This window comes from Numenius arquata, chromosome Z (genome assembly GCF_964106895.1).
Source record: "Numenius arquata chromosome Z, bNumArq3.hap1.1, whole genome shotgun sequence".
Lineage (NCBI taxonomy): Eukaryota > Metazoa > Chordata > Aves > Charadriiformes > Scolopacidae > Numenius > Numenius arquata.
The window spans coordinates 62886713-62904127 of record NC_133616.1 but is presented as its reverse complement, the minus strand read 5'-3'; the positions used below and the strand labels follow the sequence as shown (position 1 = coordinate 62904127).

The window sequence follows — 17415 nt, the reverse complement described above, 5'->3', positions numbered from 1 at the left end:
ACAATGCTTTAGTGCATAACTTATAAATCTGTCCTTATCATCCTATATTACTTTTTCAAAGCAAGACTGACATCAAGAAAGACAGGATGAATGAAAGTCAATGAAGGTCATCTAGACAATCCAGTAGTTAAAGATTCTGGGAAGAACAGTACTGTGATCTATAAAATAATTGGGTGTGAATTTCTATATCTTTGTTGACAAGGGTCGTTTCTGTAGAACTGCAGTATGTTTTCTATGGTAATCTGTTTTTAGAATATGCTAGTCTAATCTGTTTGTATAGTAGGTCTGAATGTCGGTTGTTTATACTCTAAAATAGTTTGCAGAAGCCATATTTATAATACACATTTAATGTATCTGTTCTGCCTCTTGAATGATGAAGAGGCCTTTGAGGAAAATGTGACATACAGTTACTTACTGCATTATGAAGAGACAGCATTAAGATTGCATAATCATTGCGTATAAGCTATTGCTAATTTTCCATGCATTTTTTTTGTCAGTCACTTACCTTTCATTCATTCTGCAGAACAGGCTATCTCTTGGGAGCATAAAACACATGCGTACAGTAAAAGAGGTTACTGTTTCTGGCACCTGCTTATAGTAGAAATAATGAGCTTCTGCATGTTTGAGTTTAATATAAAAGTTCAAGTACGTATAAGCCATCTATTGTAGAAACTACGGATGATAAAATAGGAGAAAATAATTAGGCAGAGGAACAGCTGTTTTCAGTCTTATAAACTTACTCGAGCTTTAAATTTAGCTTTGTTGCTTCTATTTCAGATCTGTCTGAAACTTACCTATTTTTTTTTCTCCCTTATGCAAATAGGACTAACAAAAAACAATACTTCTGCATACAAACTTCGTTTTATTATGTTTTTTGAGCCATATATAAATAAGGACAGATAGGATTCAGTTATCGATTATTCTAACTGAAGTTTAGGTAATTGTGCTTTGCTATAATGCTAAAACATATGTTTATAAATAAATTCCAAACTACTATATGTTCTTACTCTCCCTCAAACCTGCGAAAAGGAGAACAAAAAGACCTAATATATTTTTTTTTACCCTTTCATCAGATATTTAGTTTACAAGTGCTTTGAACTGAAATTTGTATACATAGTATCTTATATTCATTTTATGAGAAGCCATTCTTGTGAAATTGCAAGCGTGTATGTATGTATAGAAATATATATGTATATTTTCCTTCCCAACTAATGCAATCACAGAAGAGTGTGGTCATGTATTAAGAGTAGGTAACCAAACAGAATATCAAGTAGCCTTCATTACAGGTTGTCTGCGTGGGAATTACATTATTAAAATACCAATTGCTATAAATGACATAGGGTCTGAAAAAGAAGTGATATATTCCTAGACACTGGTGTAGGAAAGGATGCTGACTGTGAGATTACAGTGCTGACGGAGAAAATTTTTACAGTGTTTCCCAATAAAACTTGAAATCAGCTTCTGCAGGTGTTGGAGCTTGTTGGCTGGCAGGAAAGGATGGGACCTGTTACTGAACTAAAGCCAGCAACAACTTCAATGCACTGCTATTTTAAGTCAAGATTTAAGAACACAAAGTGCTGTTTATAGTAGCAAAAAGCCTGTCTGAAATGGTGGTCTCTACCACAGAAATTGTAAAGCATATTCAGGTAATCTTACACTGCTTTTGACAAATGATAAATAATTTTTCTAAACCTGGAAGGTCATGAGACTTGTATGTCATGCAGGGGTAATGAAGAGTCTTTTTCTGGCTAGATAGGTGTTGCATATCTAATGACCACTGAAAAAATTTACTGCTAGTCTGGAAACTATTTAATATATATAGTCATAATCTACTGTTATTAACTTTTACCAAAACTTGCATTCAAAACATTGTTTTGAAAGTCTTCATGCACCTGAATTTCACCTATATGTAAGGAATTATTTGTATTTTAAAGTTTTAAGCACTGTAATGAATTTGTGATATTAGGCATTTATGATCTTAGGCATTTATGCTGCTGATTTTTCATTGCTACATCTTCTTACTAGCTAGGGCAAACCTGTCTGCAACAGAGAATCATACTGTAATCCTCTGTATAGAGAGAGGAGGGTAAAATTTTACCAGAGTCCTTCTATTAGAGTTGTAGATGAAACAGAGGGTTTAGTTATCTTCTCCAGAGAAGATAAACTTTTTTCCCCTACTGTGGTGCTGGTAGAATGTTAAATAGCGCAAAGCTTGTAAGTCTTTGATTTCTTACTGTATTTGTCAAAGGTTTTTATTAGTCAGTGTATCAAAATTCCCAAATAGTTGGTGTGGCTGTCCTCAGCTGAGAGGAGTGTGCAAAAATAAAAATGTAAGGTCCTGTCAGATAAAAACCATAGAAATTTCTTACTACACTGGGGTTTTTTTGCTCAAGTAGACAGACCTAAGACATGAGTCTATGCAGATACAATGTGATTACTGACCAGTTTGTGATTGAATCTGTTTAGTTGACCCTTTTTCCCTTCCTTTTTGGCCTGTTTTCAGTTTCATTGGCTTCTAAAAACATAATCCCAAAAGGCTTGGCTTTGTTCACTGAGAGATTGTTGCTTTGAGGAAACTGCATTAAACCTGTATCCGTATTCAGTAACCCCAAACCAATACAGCTTATATGTGGTGGTGTACCTATAATCTTGTTGGCCTCCCTTATCTCTAGGCTGTCTTTTCAGAAATTGTTTTGCCAGAGTCTTCACCAAGGACACCGTATGCTGCCAGTATGCAGTTAGTCAGGCAAATTGGAACTGTGGATAAAGGTGATCCGCAGCACACCAGGAATAATATTCATGTGTATGTATTCACCTGAGGCTCAGTTGTGGACTACATATTTCAAAACTTGTTTTGCTTCTGAGCAACAAGAAGACATCCTTACAAACCCAGAATGTCCCTGGTATTCAGGATTAATGATTCCAGACATAGTGAAACATTCCTGAGCAGTTTGGCTGGAAAATAAAGACTTTGTCCCAAAATCCGTAGAGTTTTGCGTTACTGTCATTTGCACTGGAAATATATATATAAAAGTGTATATATATATATATATAAAACCCAGCTTGTTTAAATGACAATATGCAGGTGTCTTAAGTGTACCAATGTCAATATTATATTGTTAAAAAAATTCACGAAATGTTGTCCTTTTGAATGTTTACCTACAAAGCATTAAATTTGTGCAATGGATTGTTTTTCGTAGTTACTGAATTTTATTAGACACATTAATTATAAAGAAAAAAATAGTTGTAGAAACAAGTAAATCACAATAATAAACTGGGTACCACCTCCATTCAACTGATAACTGACACAATCGTGTATTACCATCAGATAAGAGTCTGATGTGGGAAACAGATGTAATATTCTTAAGTTAAAATCATCAGTTGCTTTGTTTTAGTAAAAATATTTAGAAAAGGACTATAAACTCAAGATACCACACAATTCAGATTCTGTGCGGAATGGGTATAGCATGAGTCTGCAGGATGGCAATAACATAAATTTGTTAGCATTTTCATATTTGTATATAGTTCATGAGAATAGTGGATAGAATGGTCTCTTGGGTTATTTGCAGATAAACAGGATGACAATAATATTTGAATTTGTGACCATCATTCTCTCTTTTCTTCTGTTTCTTCTCCTTCTCTGAGATGATCCCTCTCTGCCGAAGATGATATTTTTTTCTTCCTTTTCATGCAGATACACTGATGTGTGTGCATACCCAATGTTTTCTCTCAAATTCCTGAAACAAATAATAATACTGACGATAATAATAAAAGTATTAGTAACACTGGCAAGCTGCTCATTGAGAAACTGGTTAGACTGTATTAAGAATGTGCTCATATCACCTATTCAACTATTACCTGTATATCTTTTCTGTAGGTGACAGATCAGTCAGTGAAAGCTTTTGCTGAACATTGTCCTGAGCTGCAGTATGTTGGTTTTATGGGCTGCTCTGTTACATCAAAAGGAGTCATTCACCTCACCAACGTAAGTATTGTAACTACTTTTAGCTAGTCACTAGTATGTTTGGCTATTGCTAAACCATAGGCATCAGCAAGGATAAGTTTATACATATGATGAATAATACGGATAGGAGCATGACAACATAAATGAACCTTGCGTTATTTGATCAGACACATTCAACTTTCCCTATGTAAAATCACTGCAGAAAAAATATATTTGAGGAGTGATACTTTTTCTCAGAAATAATAATACTGTTCAGGTCAAAAGTCTTTAAAAAGCCTAGATTCCATTGCAAACAAAACAAACTTCTGTAATTGGAAGCGCAAAATTCTTAGTGCAAGAGATTTAGACACCTTACTGCAACAGTATATCCCCTACGGATATACACTTTGTATGTATGCATCTTTGTATATTAACATAGATAGTGTCACAGATACATAAAATAAAAAAGAAAAGTAATACAAGGTAAGAGGAGTGATGTGTGGGAGAATTGAGTGAACCTGCAGGAAATAATGGAAGCATTCAATAAAACAAATAACTTGGATGAGGTGGACAAACAGCATGTTAATTAAAATTCATAACGGAAAGTAAATTTGGGGATCATGCAAACATCAGGGAGGGCAGAGGAAAAATGCATTTGGATTAGATAAATTAGTATTTATAGCTAAGAATTTTAAAACAAAATTCAAATGGGAAAATTGAACTTTATATACTATAACTGGTAAAGATGACTGTAGAAATAGGTATTGAGTAAGAAAGGTTCTGGTAAACATAAAAATGGTTAAAGAGATCTTGAAGTAGCAAGCGGAGAGCATATTTAATGAAAACAGAACATGCCTGAAGCAAATACAGCTGTGCAGCCCTCTTGTTGTTATACAGAACATATCTGTAAAATATTTTCATCAGTTCAAGATAGCTTAGTAGCTGAAGATACAGAAGAATTGAAAACATTTGGGAACACATGCAAAAAGAAATAAGCCAGAGAAAGTAATTTGCACAGTAAAGCTATAGCATCTCAAAGAATGCAATTTAGAAAGGACTCTGTGTATCATAGAATCATAGAGTGGTTAGAATTGGAAGAGACCTTAAAGATCATCTATTCCGACCCAGGGACACCACCCACTACCAGGTTGCTCAAAGCCCCATCCAACCTGACCTTCCAGGGAAGGGGGCATCCACAAGTTCCCTGGGCAACCTGTTCCAGTGTCTCACCACCCTCATAGTGAAAATTTCTTCCTAATATCTAATCTAAATCTCCCCTCTTTCAGTTTAAAACTGTTACCCCTTGTCCTATCACTACACTTCCTCATAAAGAATCCCTCCCCACCTCTCCTGTAGGCCCCCTTAGGTACTGGAAGGCTGCTATAAGATCTCTCTGGAGCCTTCTCTTCTCCAGACTGAACAACCCCAACTCTCTGTCTGTCCTCATAGGAAAGGTGCTCCAGCCTACTAATCATCTTTGTAGCCCTCCTTTGGACCTGTTCCAACAGTTCCATGTCCTTCTTATGTTGGGGGCTCCAGAGCTGGATGCAGTACTCCAGGTGGGGTCTCAGAAGAGCAGAGGGGCAGAATCGCCCTCAACCTATTGGCCATGCTGCTTCTGATGCAGCTCAGGATACAGTTGGCTTTCTGGGCTGCTAGCATACATGGCTGGGTCACATTTTGCTTCTCATCAATCAACACCACCAAGTCCGTATTCTCAGGGCTGTTCTCAGTCTATCCTCTGCTCAGCCTGTATTTGTGCCTGGGATTGCTGTGTCCATGTGCAGGACCTTGCACTTGGCTTGGTTGAACTCCATGAGGTTTCACAGGCCCACCTCTCAAGCCTGTCCAGGTCCCTCTGGATGGCATCCCTTCCCTCCAGCCTGTCGACCACACCACACAGCTTGGTGTCATCAACAGACTTATTCATAGAATCATAGAATCATAGAATCGTCCAGGTATTGAGAGTACATTCAGTCCCACTGTCCATGTCACCAACAAAGTTGTTAAACAGCACTGGTCCCAATACCAGCCCCTGAGGAACACCACTCATCACTGGTCTCCACTTGAACATCGAGCTGTTGACCGCAACTCTTTCAGTGCGACCATCCAGCCAATTCCTTATCCACCTAGTGGTCCATCCATCAAATCCATGTCTTTCCAATTTAAAGACCAAGATGTCATGTGGGACAGTGTCAAATGCTTTGCACAAGTCCAGGTAGATGATGTCAGTTGCTCTGCCCTTATGCACCAACTCAGTAATGCCGTTGTAGAAGGCTACCAAGTTTGTCAGGCACAGTTTCTTTTTAGTGAAGGTGTGCTGGCTGTCACCCAACCATCTCCTTATTTTCCATGTGCCGTAGCATGGTTTCGTAGAGAACCTGCTCCATCTTGCCAAGTACAGAGGTGAGACTGACCAGCTTGTAATTCCTTGGGTCTTCCTTTACTCCCTATTTAAAAATGGTAGTTTTTTCCCCTTTTCCAGTCAGTGGGAACTACACCAGACTGCCACAATTTCTCAAATATGATGAATAATGGCTTAGCAACTTCATCTGCAATTTCATGCAAAGTTCCCTCAGGACCCATGGATGAATCTCTTCATGTCCTATGGACTTGTGCACCTTTAGGTTCCGTAGGTGATCTCGAACCTAGTCTTCTGCCACAGCGGGTGATTCCTCATTCTCCCAGTCCCTACCTTTGCCTTTTGCAACTTGGTCGGTGTGGCTAGAGCCCTTGCGGGTGAAGACCAAGGTAAAAAAGTTGTTAAGTACCTCAGCCTTGTCCATATCCTGGGTAACAAGGTCTCCCATTTCCTTCTGGAGAGGGCACACATTTTCCTTAGTCTTCATTTTATCACTGGCATACTTCTATAAGTTTTTCTTGTTGCCCTTGACATCCCTGGCCAGGTTCAATTCTATCAGAGCTTTAGCTTTCCTAACCTGATCCCTGGCAGCTCAGACAATTTCTCTGTATTCCTCCCAGGCTACCTGTCCTTGCTTCCACCCTCTGTGGGCTTCCTCTTTCTGTGTGAGATTGTCCAGGAGCTCCTTGTTCATCCATGCAGGCCTCCTGCATGAAATGAATATTGAAATGATGTGTAAAGGAGGATATATCTGATGAAGAGAGAAATAATACAATAATTTTCATGTCCTATGAAAACTGTATATGTATAACTATAGGTTATATTTATATACACAACATAAATATAGGGGATACATAATTTAGAAATCTGACATAGACAGGTTATGTAGTCCAAGGCATTGTGGGTAATGCCCACACAGGTCGCTTTTCAGGTGCATGCTTTGGTTACTGCATTATTCTTGCCTAGATTTATTGAGTATTTAGTAGATGTCTTATCCTTTAACCAAGTGACTTTATAATCCCATTTATTCGATTGAAGAAAAGTGAAGATCTTGATTTTTCTTATTAATATTTAATTCTGATTTTCATGCGGTTTAATAACAATAAATGATTAGAAATCCTGTTTTACACAGGAGTGACATTGTTGTATATAGTCCTTCAGAAAATATCTAGGAGGCTGCTGTGTCACAAACTTGGAAAAGTCATATGGGATAAGTAATTGTTCTATGTGCTTTTTGTTGGGACTTGGGGATTCCGGTTTCCTTCCCTCAAGCTGTATCTATACAAACTTTCATTAGGCTATTAATACTGCAAAGACAGTGATGTGATAACACTGGGCATTAGGGCTTGTTCAGCCTGGAGAAGTTAAAGCTCCAAGGAGACCTAATTGCAGTATTTCAGTGGTTAAAGGGAGCTTGTAAGAAAGATGCAGACAAGGCCTGTAGTGACAGGGCAAGGGTAACCGTTTTAAACTGAAAGATTCAGACTAGATAGTAGGAAGCAATTTTTTACAGGAAGAACCTGAATAAGTTGCCCAGAGGTGTGGTAGATGCCCCATCCCTGGAAACATTCAAGTTCAGGTTGGATGGAGCTGTGAACATCCTGATCTAGTTGGAGATGTCCCTGCTCATTGCAGGGGAGGTTGGGCTAGATGACCTTTAAAGGTCTTTTCCAACCCAAACTGTTTTATGATTCTATGATATGAGGTCTTCTATGCGATTTGCTAAGTATTCTTTCATGAGTGACTTTCTGTGCACAATAACAAGGTTTTTTTTTTATAATTATCGCTACTTTAAATTGAGTTACACATGCGTGTAATACAGCCAAGTAGGATGATGAGGGGAAAAAGATATTGAGGGGAAAAAGAGCAAGTAGTAGATTTTCCCAGTTGTACAGTGACTGGGAAATTGTACTGGATTTCAGACTTCTTTACCCAAGCTGTTGACAGGTGATATCTGGTTAATCGTGCTGCAGAGACTTCAGCCAGTTTCCACCTGGCTCCTCTGGCAGGTGTTACTTCCTCGTAGTACAGCAGGCAATTTAACTAAAATTCTGAAACATCCAGCACAGACACATGTTCTGTTTCTACAGTTCTTTGAGGAAATAAACTCCAGCAGGGAGTTAAAACAAATATCTGGGGAGTAGTAACATGATCTTTAACTGCTGCACCTGTGTTTTCCAGAATTCATCTGTTGATAGCATCTTTTTTTTTTTTCCTAACCGTCATGTATTTCTTATGGTCAATTTTCTGTTGAGTTCTTAATTGGTACTTCAAAAGTGCTTAGTAACAATTCCAGTCCCATGTTCTTAGAGGATGTGGAATCTGTTCTTTGCTCTACATGGTCTGTGAGTGTGTCCACAAGGCTGTGCGGAGCTAGTTCTCTTCTGCCCTTCTGCTTCCTGTGTGCAAACTGGAGATAACAGCACTGGCCTCTGTTGTAAAATTGCTTTGAGGCTGATGGATGTATAAAAATTGAGTGGTTTATTATTACTGTATTTTCCCCCTAGCAATGTTAGCTTTCTTTAAAAATACTGGCACTTGAAAATTCTGTATTACAGTGCTGCTGAATCACAGAGCTTTTTTAATAACTAATTATGGGGTATGGTAGTGAAAATGTATATTTTAGAAAAAGAAGAAACATTCAGGGTTTATTTTTATTATTTTTCTACTGAACATAGTGACATTCAAAAAAATTTTATTCTTGTGAAAAAACATGTTATCATACTAGTACCTTTTTCCTTGAAGTTGTTATAAACTACAAAAAATGCACCTAAAGTAAATAATGATTATTGGGTAAGATAAGAAGTATTGCAAGTACATACACTGGGAGAAAGGGGAAGGAGGAATGGGTGTATATGCAATTCACAGTTAGGCTCCCAGTTGAAACAAACGTTTTCAGTACATCCCCAGCTATTATTTCCTTGGTTTGTCTTTTTTCTCACTTGTTTCATTATTTACCTATCTTTCCCTATCTGATTTGGTTTTTCTTGTGTTCTTCCTTCTTTCCTTCCTCACATTCTTATGTCTCAAGATTTTATAGCTGGTTATTTTTTTTGCTTTTCACTTTCTTCTCCTGTAAGCACACAGGTCTGTGCAAACATACAAAGTACCTATGCACGTTAGGTAATGGCATTAAAGATGGAATAATCAGATGGGTAATTTTTATCCATTAACTAAGTGTGAATAAGAAACTCTATATGCTAACTAGCAAAGTAGTGATTTTTTCATTTTATGTCTTTGGCCCCAAAAGTGGTGGTATTTTCTTCCCCTCTTGTGGTAATTGCCTCTCAGCAGTTTAATTGTTGCACTTCTAATAGAATTTTAACAGCTGACATCAGCAAATCTCAACATCTAGACATAGTTTTATTTCCAAGCCACTTCCTTAGCTTATTCCTTTGAGTTCTGTTATGTATGCAAGAGTAATTGCTTTTTAGCAGTATAACTGTGCTTCTATACCATGTACTTCTGACAGAATGTCTGGTAAAATTTATTGCAGGCATTTTTGTCTAAATATGTGTGAATCCTTGGACAACATCTTGATAGAGGAGAGTCCTAACTTATTGTACTAATCACCAGTACATTAAGTCAGTTTATTCCAAAAATAGTTCTTGGATAATGTGATCTTTATTCTTTCTTTGTGTTATAATTGTTACCCGAGAGTCATGTCCAATCTTACTTAGTCATAACTGTGTCCGAGTTGGTGGCCAGTATGAAGTCAATCAAAATTCAGATTTATAGAGCAAATACTTAGGGCACATTTGGTGCAGACATTGTCAGCTTGACAGATATATAATGATAACCTACACATGACAAGATTGATATTGCGAGAGCCTTTTCTAAACTGAGCTACTGTATGGTCCCTTTCTTTAAAAACTGATTTGTTTTGACATGAAGTGCTCTTTTTATGCTTTTTCTTTATGGTAATATTTCATCATACCATCTAATATTAAAACCATAGTGCTTCTTAACTAAGAACGTGATTGTTCTTCTTTGGCCTGTTCTAGAGAAAACAGTTTTTTTAATCATTTATATAATGAACTATATTTCATACGATGGCATATGATTAATTTGAATCTGTTTATATTTAATAAGATTTCTTTTTAAATGTTAGTCTTCCAATCATGGTAAAAAGTCACTAAGTAAGGTTATCTGAGCATAGTGATTCTGGGAGATTCTTCATGACAATTGACTTAATACTTTAAATGATGTGGTTCTATATACTGTGTAAGAGAACATTTTTGCATCTTGTCAAACTAAGGCTGACCATTTTGTTGAATGAAGTTAACTGTCCCTCCTAAGAGATTCTTTTCATAATGTTTAAGAACTTGATAGTTGTACTAAACTGCAATTTCTTTTGAGTTGCAATGAAGTAAAAAAGGTATTGCAGAGAAGACTCACTGTGTGGTTGAAGGGATTTCAGTTCTCTGTGGGTGTGTGAAACTTTAAAGAAAAATAGGTTCATTAGAGGTACTTGTGAGTAAATAAAACAAAGAGAAAGTAAACTGACTCAGTGATAATGTAATTCCACAGCAACTTTTAGACTTTATAAACTGGAAATAAGTCTTATGACGTGGGTACTATATGTGCAGTTTATATGTGTGTGTAAGTAGCTCCTCTGCAATGGGTCTTAATATTAGAATGGAGGGCAATATAGTTATTTTTGTAGCATAACTTGTATGTTGCATGCAATATATATGCATGCAGTAAATCAAAACCCAAATTATTATTATCAGTCATCTTGGAAGGATGACTGATAGCTTGAATACAAATGTGATTCACTTTCCTATTGTGTTTTGCTGTGGTACATTACAAAACAAAGGAACCTATTGAATGAACTTGTTTCCTTAACATATATTTTCACTCCCTTTTCTTCTCAGGCATGTTTTTTACAAATACTCTTCAAAACAAACTTTTTCTGTTCTGTTTTTTGTAAGTGATGCAAATTAAATCTCTGCTCATAAATGAGATTCTCAATGTGTATTTCTTATTTTAGCAAGGGGAGCTCAAAGTTCTGCAATATTTAAGAAGTGAAATTAAAAGTTGTGAATATGTGGAACATTAAATCAGCTATAGGAAAGTAATCTCCTCTGTAACTATTAAATCACTTTCCAATTCTTTAAACTATGTGTGATTACTGTTTTAGGAACACAGTATGTCTCAATAATATAGTTCAGTTACTTTAGCTCTTAATTAAAAAATTATGCATGTGACTTTTTAAAAAATAGTTCATAGATTCTATTGATACAATAATAAAAAGAACGTGATTTACAATTTTTTCAGGTTGCTATTTTTTTATTTCCTGTGATCATACATTTGTATCGTGGGGCTTAAATCAGGGAGCGCTTTATTCTCTGAAGACACGTATACACAGAGAGTGTCAAGAAAATTAAGCTTAATTAGCAGAAGATGTGAATTTAAAGCTCATTAAGTCCTTGTAAGGGCTTTCCTTCAGAAATAATTTGGCTTTACATCTGAAGAGGATTGATCTTATATGAATTGTTTAGTGGTGGACTTGACAGTGTTAGTTTTATGGTAGGACTTGATCTTAAAGGTCTTTTCTGACCTAAATTATTCTATGCTATTCTAATATTTTTAAGGAAATGTATAGCTAAAGAAATTGTGGAAGCATGTGAAGAACAAAAAAAAAAAAAGGGGGGAAGAAGAATTGCGTACTCATTAGTAGTCCCCTACAATAACAGCTAAATATTCACAGGAGTTGATACATCCACACTAAAAAATTACCTGTGATCCCAATTGTAATAGGAATTTTTTATCATCTGAAGGATATGAAATTTATCCTAAGCTTGAACAGTCTCAAATCAGGCATATTTTCTATCTCTGTTGTTGTTGTTATGATAGTTTTCAAATGCTCTAGCTTCTTGATTAACATTGTGCATGTTTTAATATTCTACGTTGCAGTAATCAAGATAGAAGTCTTATGAACTCCATAACATTCAGACACACAAATAGTATGATAATCTCTGAATCTTTAAATATATCAACCTTCCTAAAATTTTATTTAAACCAGCCAAGAAAAGTATTGAACAAAATGATTTTATCATAATTTAAAATATTGGAGAACCAAAAATAGTAGGCAATTTCTTAAAAATAGTAGTACCTAGGTTTTTTTAATTTATTATATTTTTTAAAGACCTGAATCTCTGTTTTTCAAACTTCCTTTGTCCAAAACCATTTTGTGATCTAAGTGATTCTTTTGCATCTGTCATTCACAGTGGAATAATACCCTTTCAGTACAATTTAACAGGCAATCTCCTCACAAAACCTTTGGATACTGGGCTGTCGATTTTGTGTGTTAGTGGGACTGAGAGGAAGGGACCAACATCCTGTTTCTTCCTAATCTAATTAATCTAACTAGACTCCCTCAGAAATTTAAATGCTATTATTATTATACTATCTCATACAATTTTAACACTTGAGTCAATATTCAGTAATATCAGCAAGCTTCTGTATCTTTGTAGCACACAAAATTAGTTTAGCTGTTCTTGCTCTCTCTTAATTCTTTTATTTTCTGTTTCATATTTTAAGCCCTCTGTCTACTATTTGCATTGTCTGTTTTATTGACACATTAAATATTCCTTTTTCAGTTAAAACATTTTGTCTTCTTGAGCTGAGTTCAAAGTTTAAATTCTGCTTATGCTGAGCGTTCTTTGTAGAGCTATAAAATTAAGAGTTGAGGAAATTGTGAATATCTGTAGAGGAATGTCCCTGAAATTGCTCAATGAAGTGGTATTGCTGCATGAAGAAAATTGATTTTGATTAAAAAAAGCAAAAGGAAAAGCTTTATTCATCCTGGTGCCCTAAGATTGAATATTAAAGTAACAGAGTATCCTTTTTCTGTGGAAAAATGCTAATTATAGGTATCCTATTTTAATCTCGAGATTTATGCATGCACTGTGAACATCCCAACTGTCTAATTGTCTGCTTCAGAGAAGTTTAATTTTTTTTTTATATTGTAGTACTTTTAGATGTGAGTGTTAGAGGTAGAATATAAAACTTACATAATTTTTCTTGCCATTTTTTTAATAATACTAGTGATTAATAAAGAATTCAGCATTATAGCATTGAATCCTTAAAATTACTTCTTCAGGTAAAATCTAAAATAGGACATTTGTCATTCAAGTATCCATCCCATTTTTTAATGAAAAATGGTTACATACACATTTATAACAATTCTCTGCCCAGTAACATGATGTTGATACCTCTGATTTAAATAGGCAAAGGGGTATTCTTTTCACCTGTCATGTTCGGATCGATAAAAAATCATGTCAAAAATCCAGTACTTAAAGGAATGTAGGAGTTCTGCAGCTCTTGAAAGTCATTCACTCATCTGAAATGGCAATAGTGAGATTGTATAGATCAAATTGTACTTGAGGAGTTTGTATCTGAAGCAGTGTCTTCAAACTTCGAAGACAGTAAGGTTTTCTGGATCAAGTACATTCTGCCTGATGAAAAGAAGAATTAACCTACTAAGTAGGTCAGGTATCAGGTAGACTGTTTAAAATGAATGAACTTGAAAAAAGGCAAGTGATGGTTGAGTTACTGTATATTGAATATAATGATAGACCATTATTGGTATGAAGGAAAGAAACGATGAAGGAATGATTATTCTCACGTGACAGTAAAGGATAAAATCTACCTCAGAAACCCTATTAATATGGTCAGTAGGGATACTAGGAATTCGGTTTAGTTCTTGAGTCTACCAATGCAATGCAAATACCTTTTTCCTGAGAAATAACAAATTCTTTCTGCTGCATTCGTCATTGCCTCAATGACGTGGATACTCTACTGTTACCTCTTACCTAATTTGAAGCCATGTTTCTTAGATACTTTTTAAAGAAACACTGATCTCCATGCATTGATTGATCTTTAGTGTAAGTTTATGGTTCTTACCCTGTAAGTAATGACAAAAGAATCACCAGTATTTTCACCTGCTCATAAGAGTACGTTGTTGTGAAAGAAAGCATGTTTTAGTTAAGAATTCTGTTTTTTTAATGGGAAGATTTTCTACTTGTCTTTAAGGTCTACTAGTAAATGTTTGTTTACTGTGATAGAACATGGGCATTGTTGAATTGTCCAGTAGGTTTATTCCTATGTCATAGGCATTGGCGGTGTTATTGCCAACATAGTACAAGACCTGAAGTATCACTGTGAATAGCTATATGAAGGTGAGGAAACTTCAAGTTGCCCTAAGCTTCCACTTCTCCTTGTAATTTATGCTGAAAACATGAGGAATTGTGTGTGAGCTTACTAGAGCAGTACGTACAAAATGCAGAGAGAGCAAGCTTGTAAAATCTGTCCATTTTACCACCACAATATCAATCATTGTGTGCTTTTGTCCATAACCGACAAATGAGATTATCAGAAGGTCATATCAGAATGGGATTACAACAAGCACCTCCCCAGTACACCTGTGGTAGTATCCTCATAATAGGAATATTATTGTTCTACTTCCTATAGACATACCTGACAGTTGTTTCTCAGAGGTCAGGTTCCTTAATTTTACACTTGTTCTGCAGAATTTTTGGAAGCAACATGTGGTTTATCTTCAGCATTAGTTTGGAGAATGTTAAAAACTTCTGGAACAAAACACCAGAACACCAGTTTCTGTAGAAGACCACCCACATTTGAAGTCCTCTTTTCTTTCTTTCCCCTTAAATACATTGACTTAATAATTAACTACTGAAGTGGACCGATTATCTGATCTCAGTTGTATACCTTTACTTAATCAAATCCTTAGTGGCTTAAATCCCTGAATAGGATTATTTTTCTCTCTTACAGGAAAGGTAAATTTAATTAAAGTGTCAGTATTACCTAATGCAATTATTTTTCCAGAGTGTAACAGAGATTATTTCAGACATCTTAAAAAGCAAACAGCACTTGGAGGTTATTACTACTAAACTGATCTGTTGTTTAAGGATACTGCGGAAAACTATAAAAATTTTCTTCTTTGAATCCATAGCTCAGAAAAGTAGTAAGACGGTTTTATTTGCTTTTGAAGGATATTATAATGATTAACAGTAGTAACAAATCGATTAATCAGTGCATAAATCTTAATCATATTGTTGTGTGACTTCAACTTTTGTTGTGTAGAGCATCCAAGATATTATTGATGGCTGTGCAGGTGGGACTACAGTATAAATACTGTACTTTCTAGGGAGTTTGTAATATTTACTTAGTTTGAAAGCCTTAGACTCTGGATTCTTTAATCACATGCATTTGACTCTAAGCACAAATGTTCTGTCTCTGCTTCTTTCCATGACCTATTTTTCTTATAATTAAATGAGTTGGTATCTTGCTATCTTAGTATCTTTCACTCCATTACACTACATTAAAAGGAGGAAGGCTTAGACCTCTATTGTAGATGTATTGGACCATGAGTGAACGTGTCTTGGTTTCATAGAGTACCTGAGTGCCTGAATTCCAAATTTGCTAAAGTTGGATATTATGAATATCTCTGATATATTTCCTTTTTGTGAAAAATATGGTAATCTCATCTTTCTTGACTAGCTTGCACATATTATACATGATTCCAAAAATTTTAGTAGCTTTTATAACAGTTATGTATGTGAACAAATTTCAGATTCTTTCTTTCTATTGTATTTGTCTCAATAGCTAAGAAATCTTTCCAGCTTGGATCTACGTCATATCACAGAACTGGACAATGAAACCGTGATGGAAATAGTAAAGAGATGCAAAAACCTTAATTCCCTCAATCTGTGTCTGAACTGGATCATTAATGACAGGTAACTTCATTATAGCATCTAAGACCAGTATAAAGCAAATTTAACTAGTTTTATTAGTTGAAAATAACTCCTCATAGCTCAGGGGTTGGAGAAGATGAATAAAAGCAAGCAGTGTTTCCTGAGTGTGTGTTCTTGCTTTTTTTGGGTAAATCATCTAGACACATTTTACAGAGTGTTTGTATATTTCTGCAGTGGAGAAAAGTTTAGTTATAACTGGAGGGCGGCACTTACCTCTTTCCTATAGAGCTCATGAGAATGTGCTCTTTACCACATGTGATCAAAATGTACAGTTGCAATTATGATTCTTTCAGTAGGTGGCCAGGATTTAAACAGTTTTACTTGCATACAAAAAATGAAGCACATGTTTTTAAGGAAATATAAATTGCTTGTGGGCTAAGTAGTGGAATTTATGGATTTTTTTAGAAAGCAACAAGTCCTTCATTTTTTGGCAAAGAGACTCTCCAGAATGAGACTGAAAGAATAACTGGGGCATCACCTTAGGCTTTCCCTTTGGACTGGAATACCTCCTAGCCTGCTATATTATGACCTTTTGATCAAGTAATCTATTTTATCATTAGGTAAATGCACACAGATGATGTATAGTTATATTGCAGATCAGATGAAAAATGAAAATTATTGAAAATTTAAAAAGCAAATTGCTCCTTTTAAAATGAAAAAAATGATCAAAGCCACTACCTCAAGGTGCACAGGAAATAACATTTTGAAAAACCTTTAATAGATTGGTTTATTATACCTAGTGCTTTAAACAAAAGGAAAGAGAAACTTTTAACAGAGGGGATTCTAAAACAGTTTCATATACACCAGAATGATGTGTTTTAGCAATTGTACTTCTTTCCCATGGCTAGACTTTTTTTTCTAACATACTCTCTTTCAAGATTTTCTGAAGTCTTTAAGAATGTCCTAAAGTGTAAATGAGCTTAGACTTTAGTGAAAGTATAATGTTCTAAAAATGCTAAAATTGAAATGTGTTGAATGTGGTAGGAAGTACCACTGAACTTTTACTCCTTTTAGCCTTTAAGAATGTTTTTTGGTTTTGTAGGTTTAGGTCAGACCCTTAATGTAACTTCACTGTTTTTGAAAGCATTTAGTTGCCTCAGATCTTTCTGTCTATAGGGCCTTATTTTCATATGCAGAATAAGGCTACTGCAATGAAAAATTTTAGAAGATGTCAGAAAAAATAGTAAGAAGAAAATTGTAAATTCAAAAGACAGATGCTTTTCAGGTTTTCAGCTTGTATTCCAGATGTTTTTCAAACTTAACAAGACACTTTTTTGTTCCGTCTAGAATGACTGAGGGTTGGGGTTATTTTCTTTCATTTAAAGCCT

General features: G+C 35.4%; 1 protein-coding gene across 1 annotated transcript in view; it reads left to right on the top strand.

Moving 5' to 3' along the window:
• FBXL17 (F-box and leucine rich repeat protein 17) overlaps positions 1-17415 on the top strand; it is a 295248-nt gene that overhangs the window by 79957 nt on the left and 197876 nt on the right. The window contains exons 5-6 of the mRNA XM_074166441.1: positions 3878-3985; positions 15939-16069. Coding sequence (XP_074022542.1) covers positions 3878-3985; positions 15939-16069 — 239 coding nt within the window. The remainder of the gene's footprint in view (positions 1-3877; positions 3986-15938; positions 16070-17415) is intronic.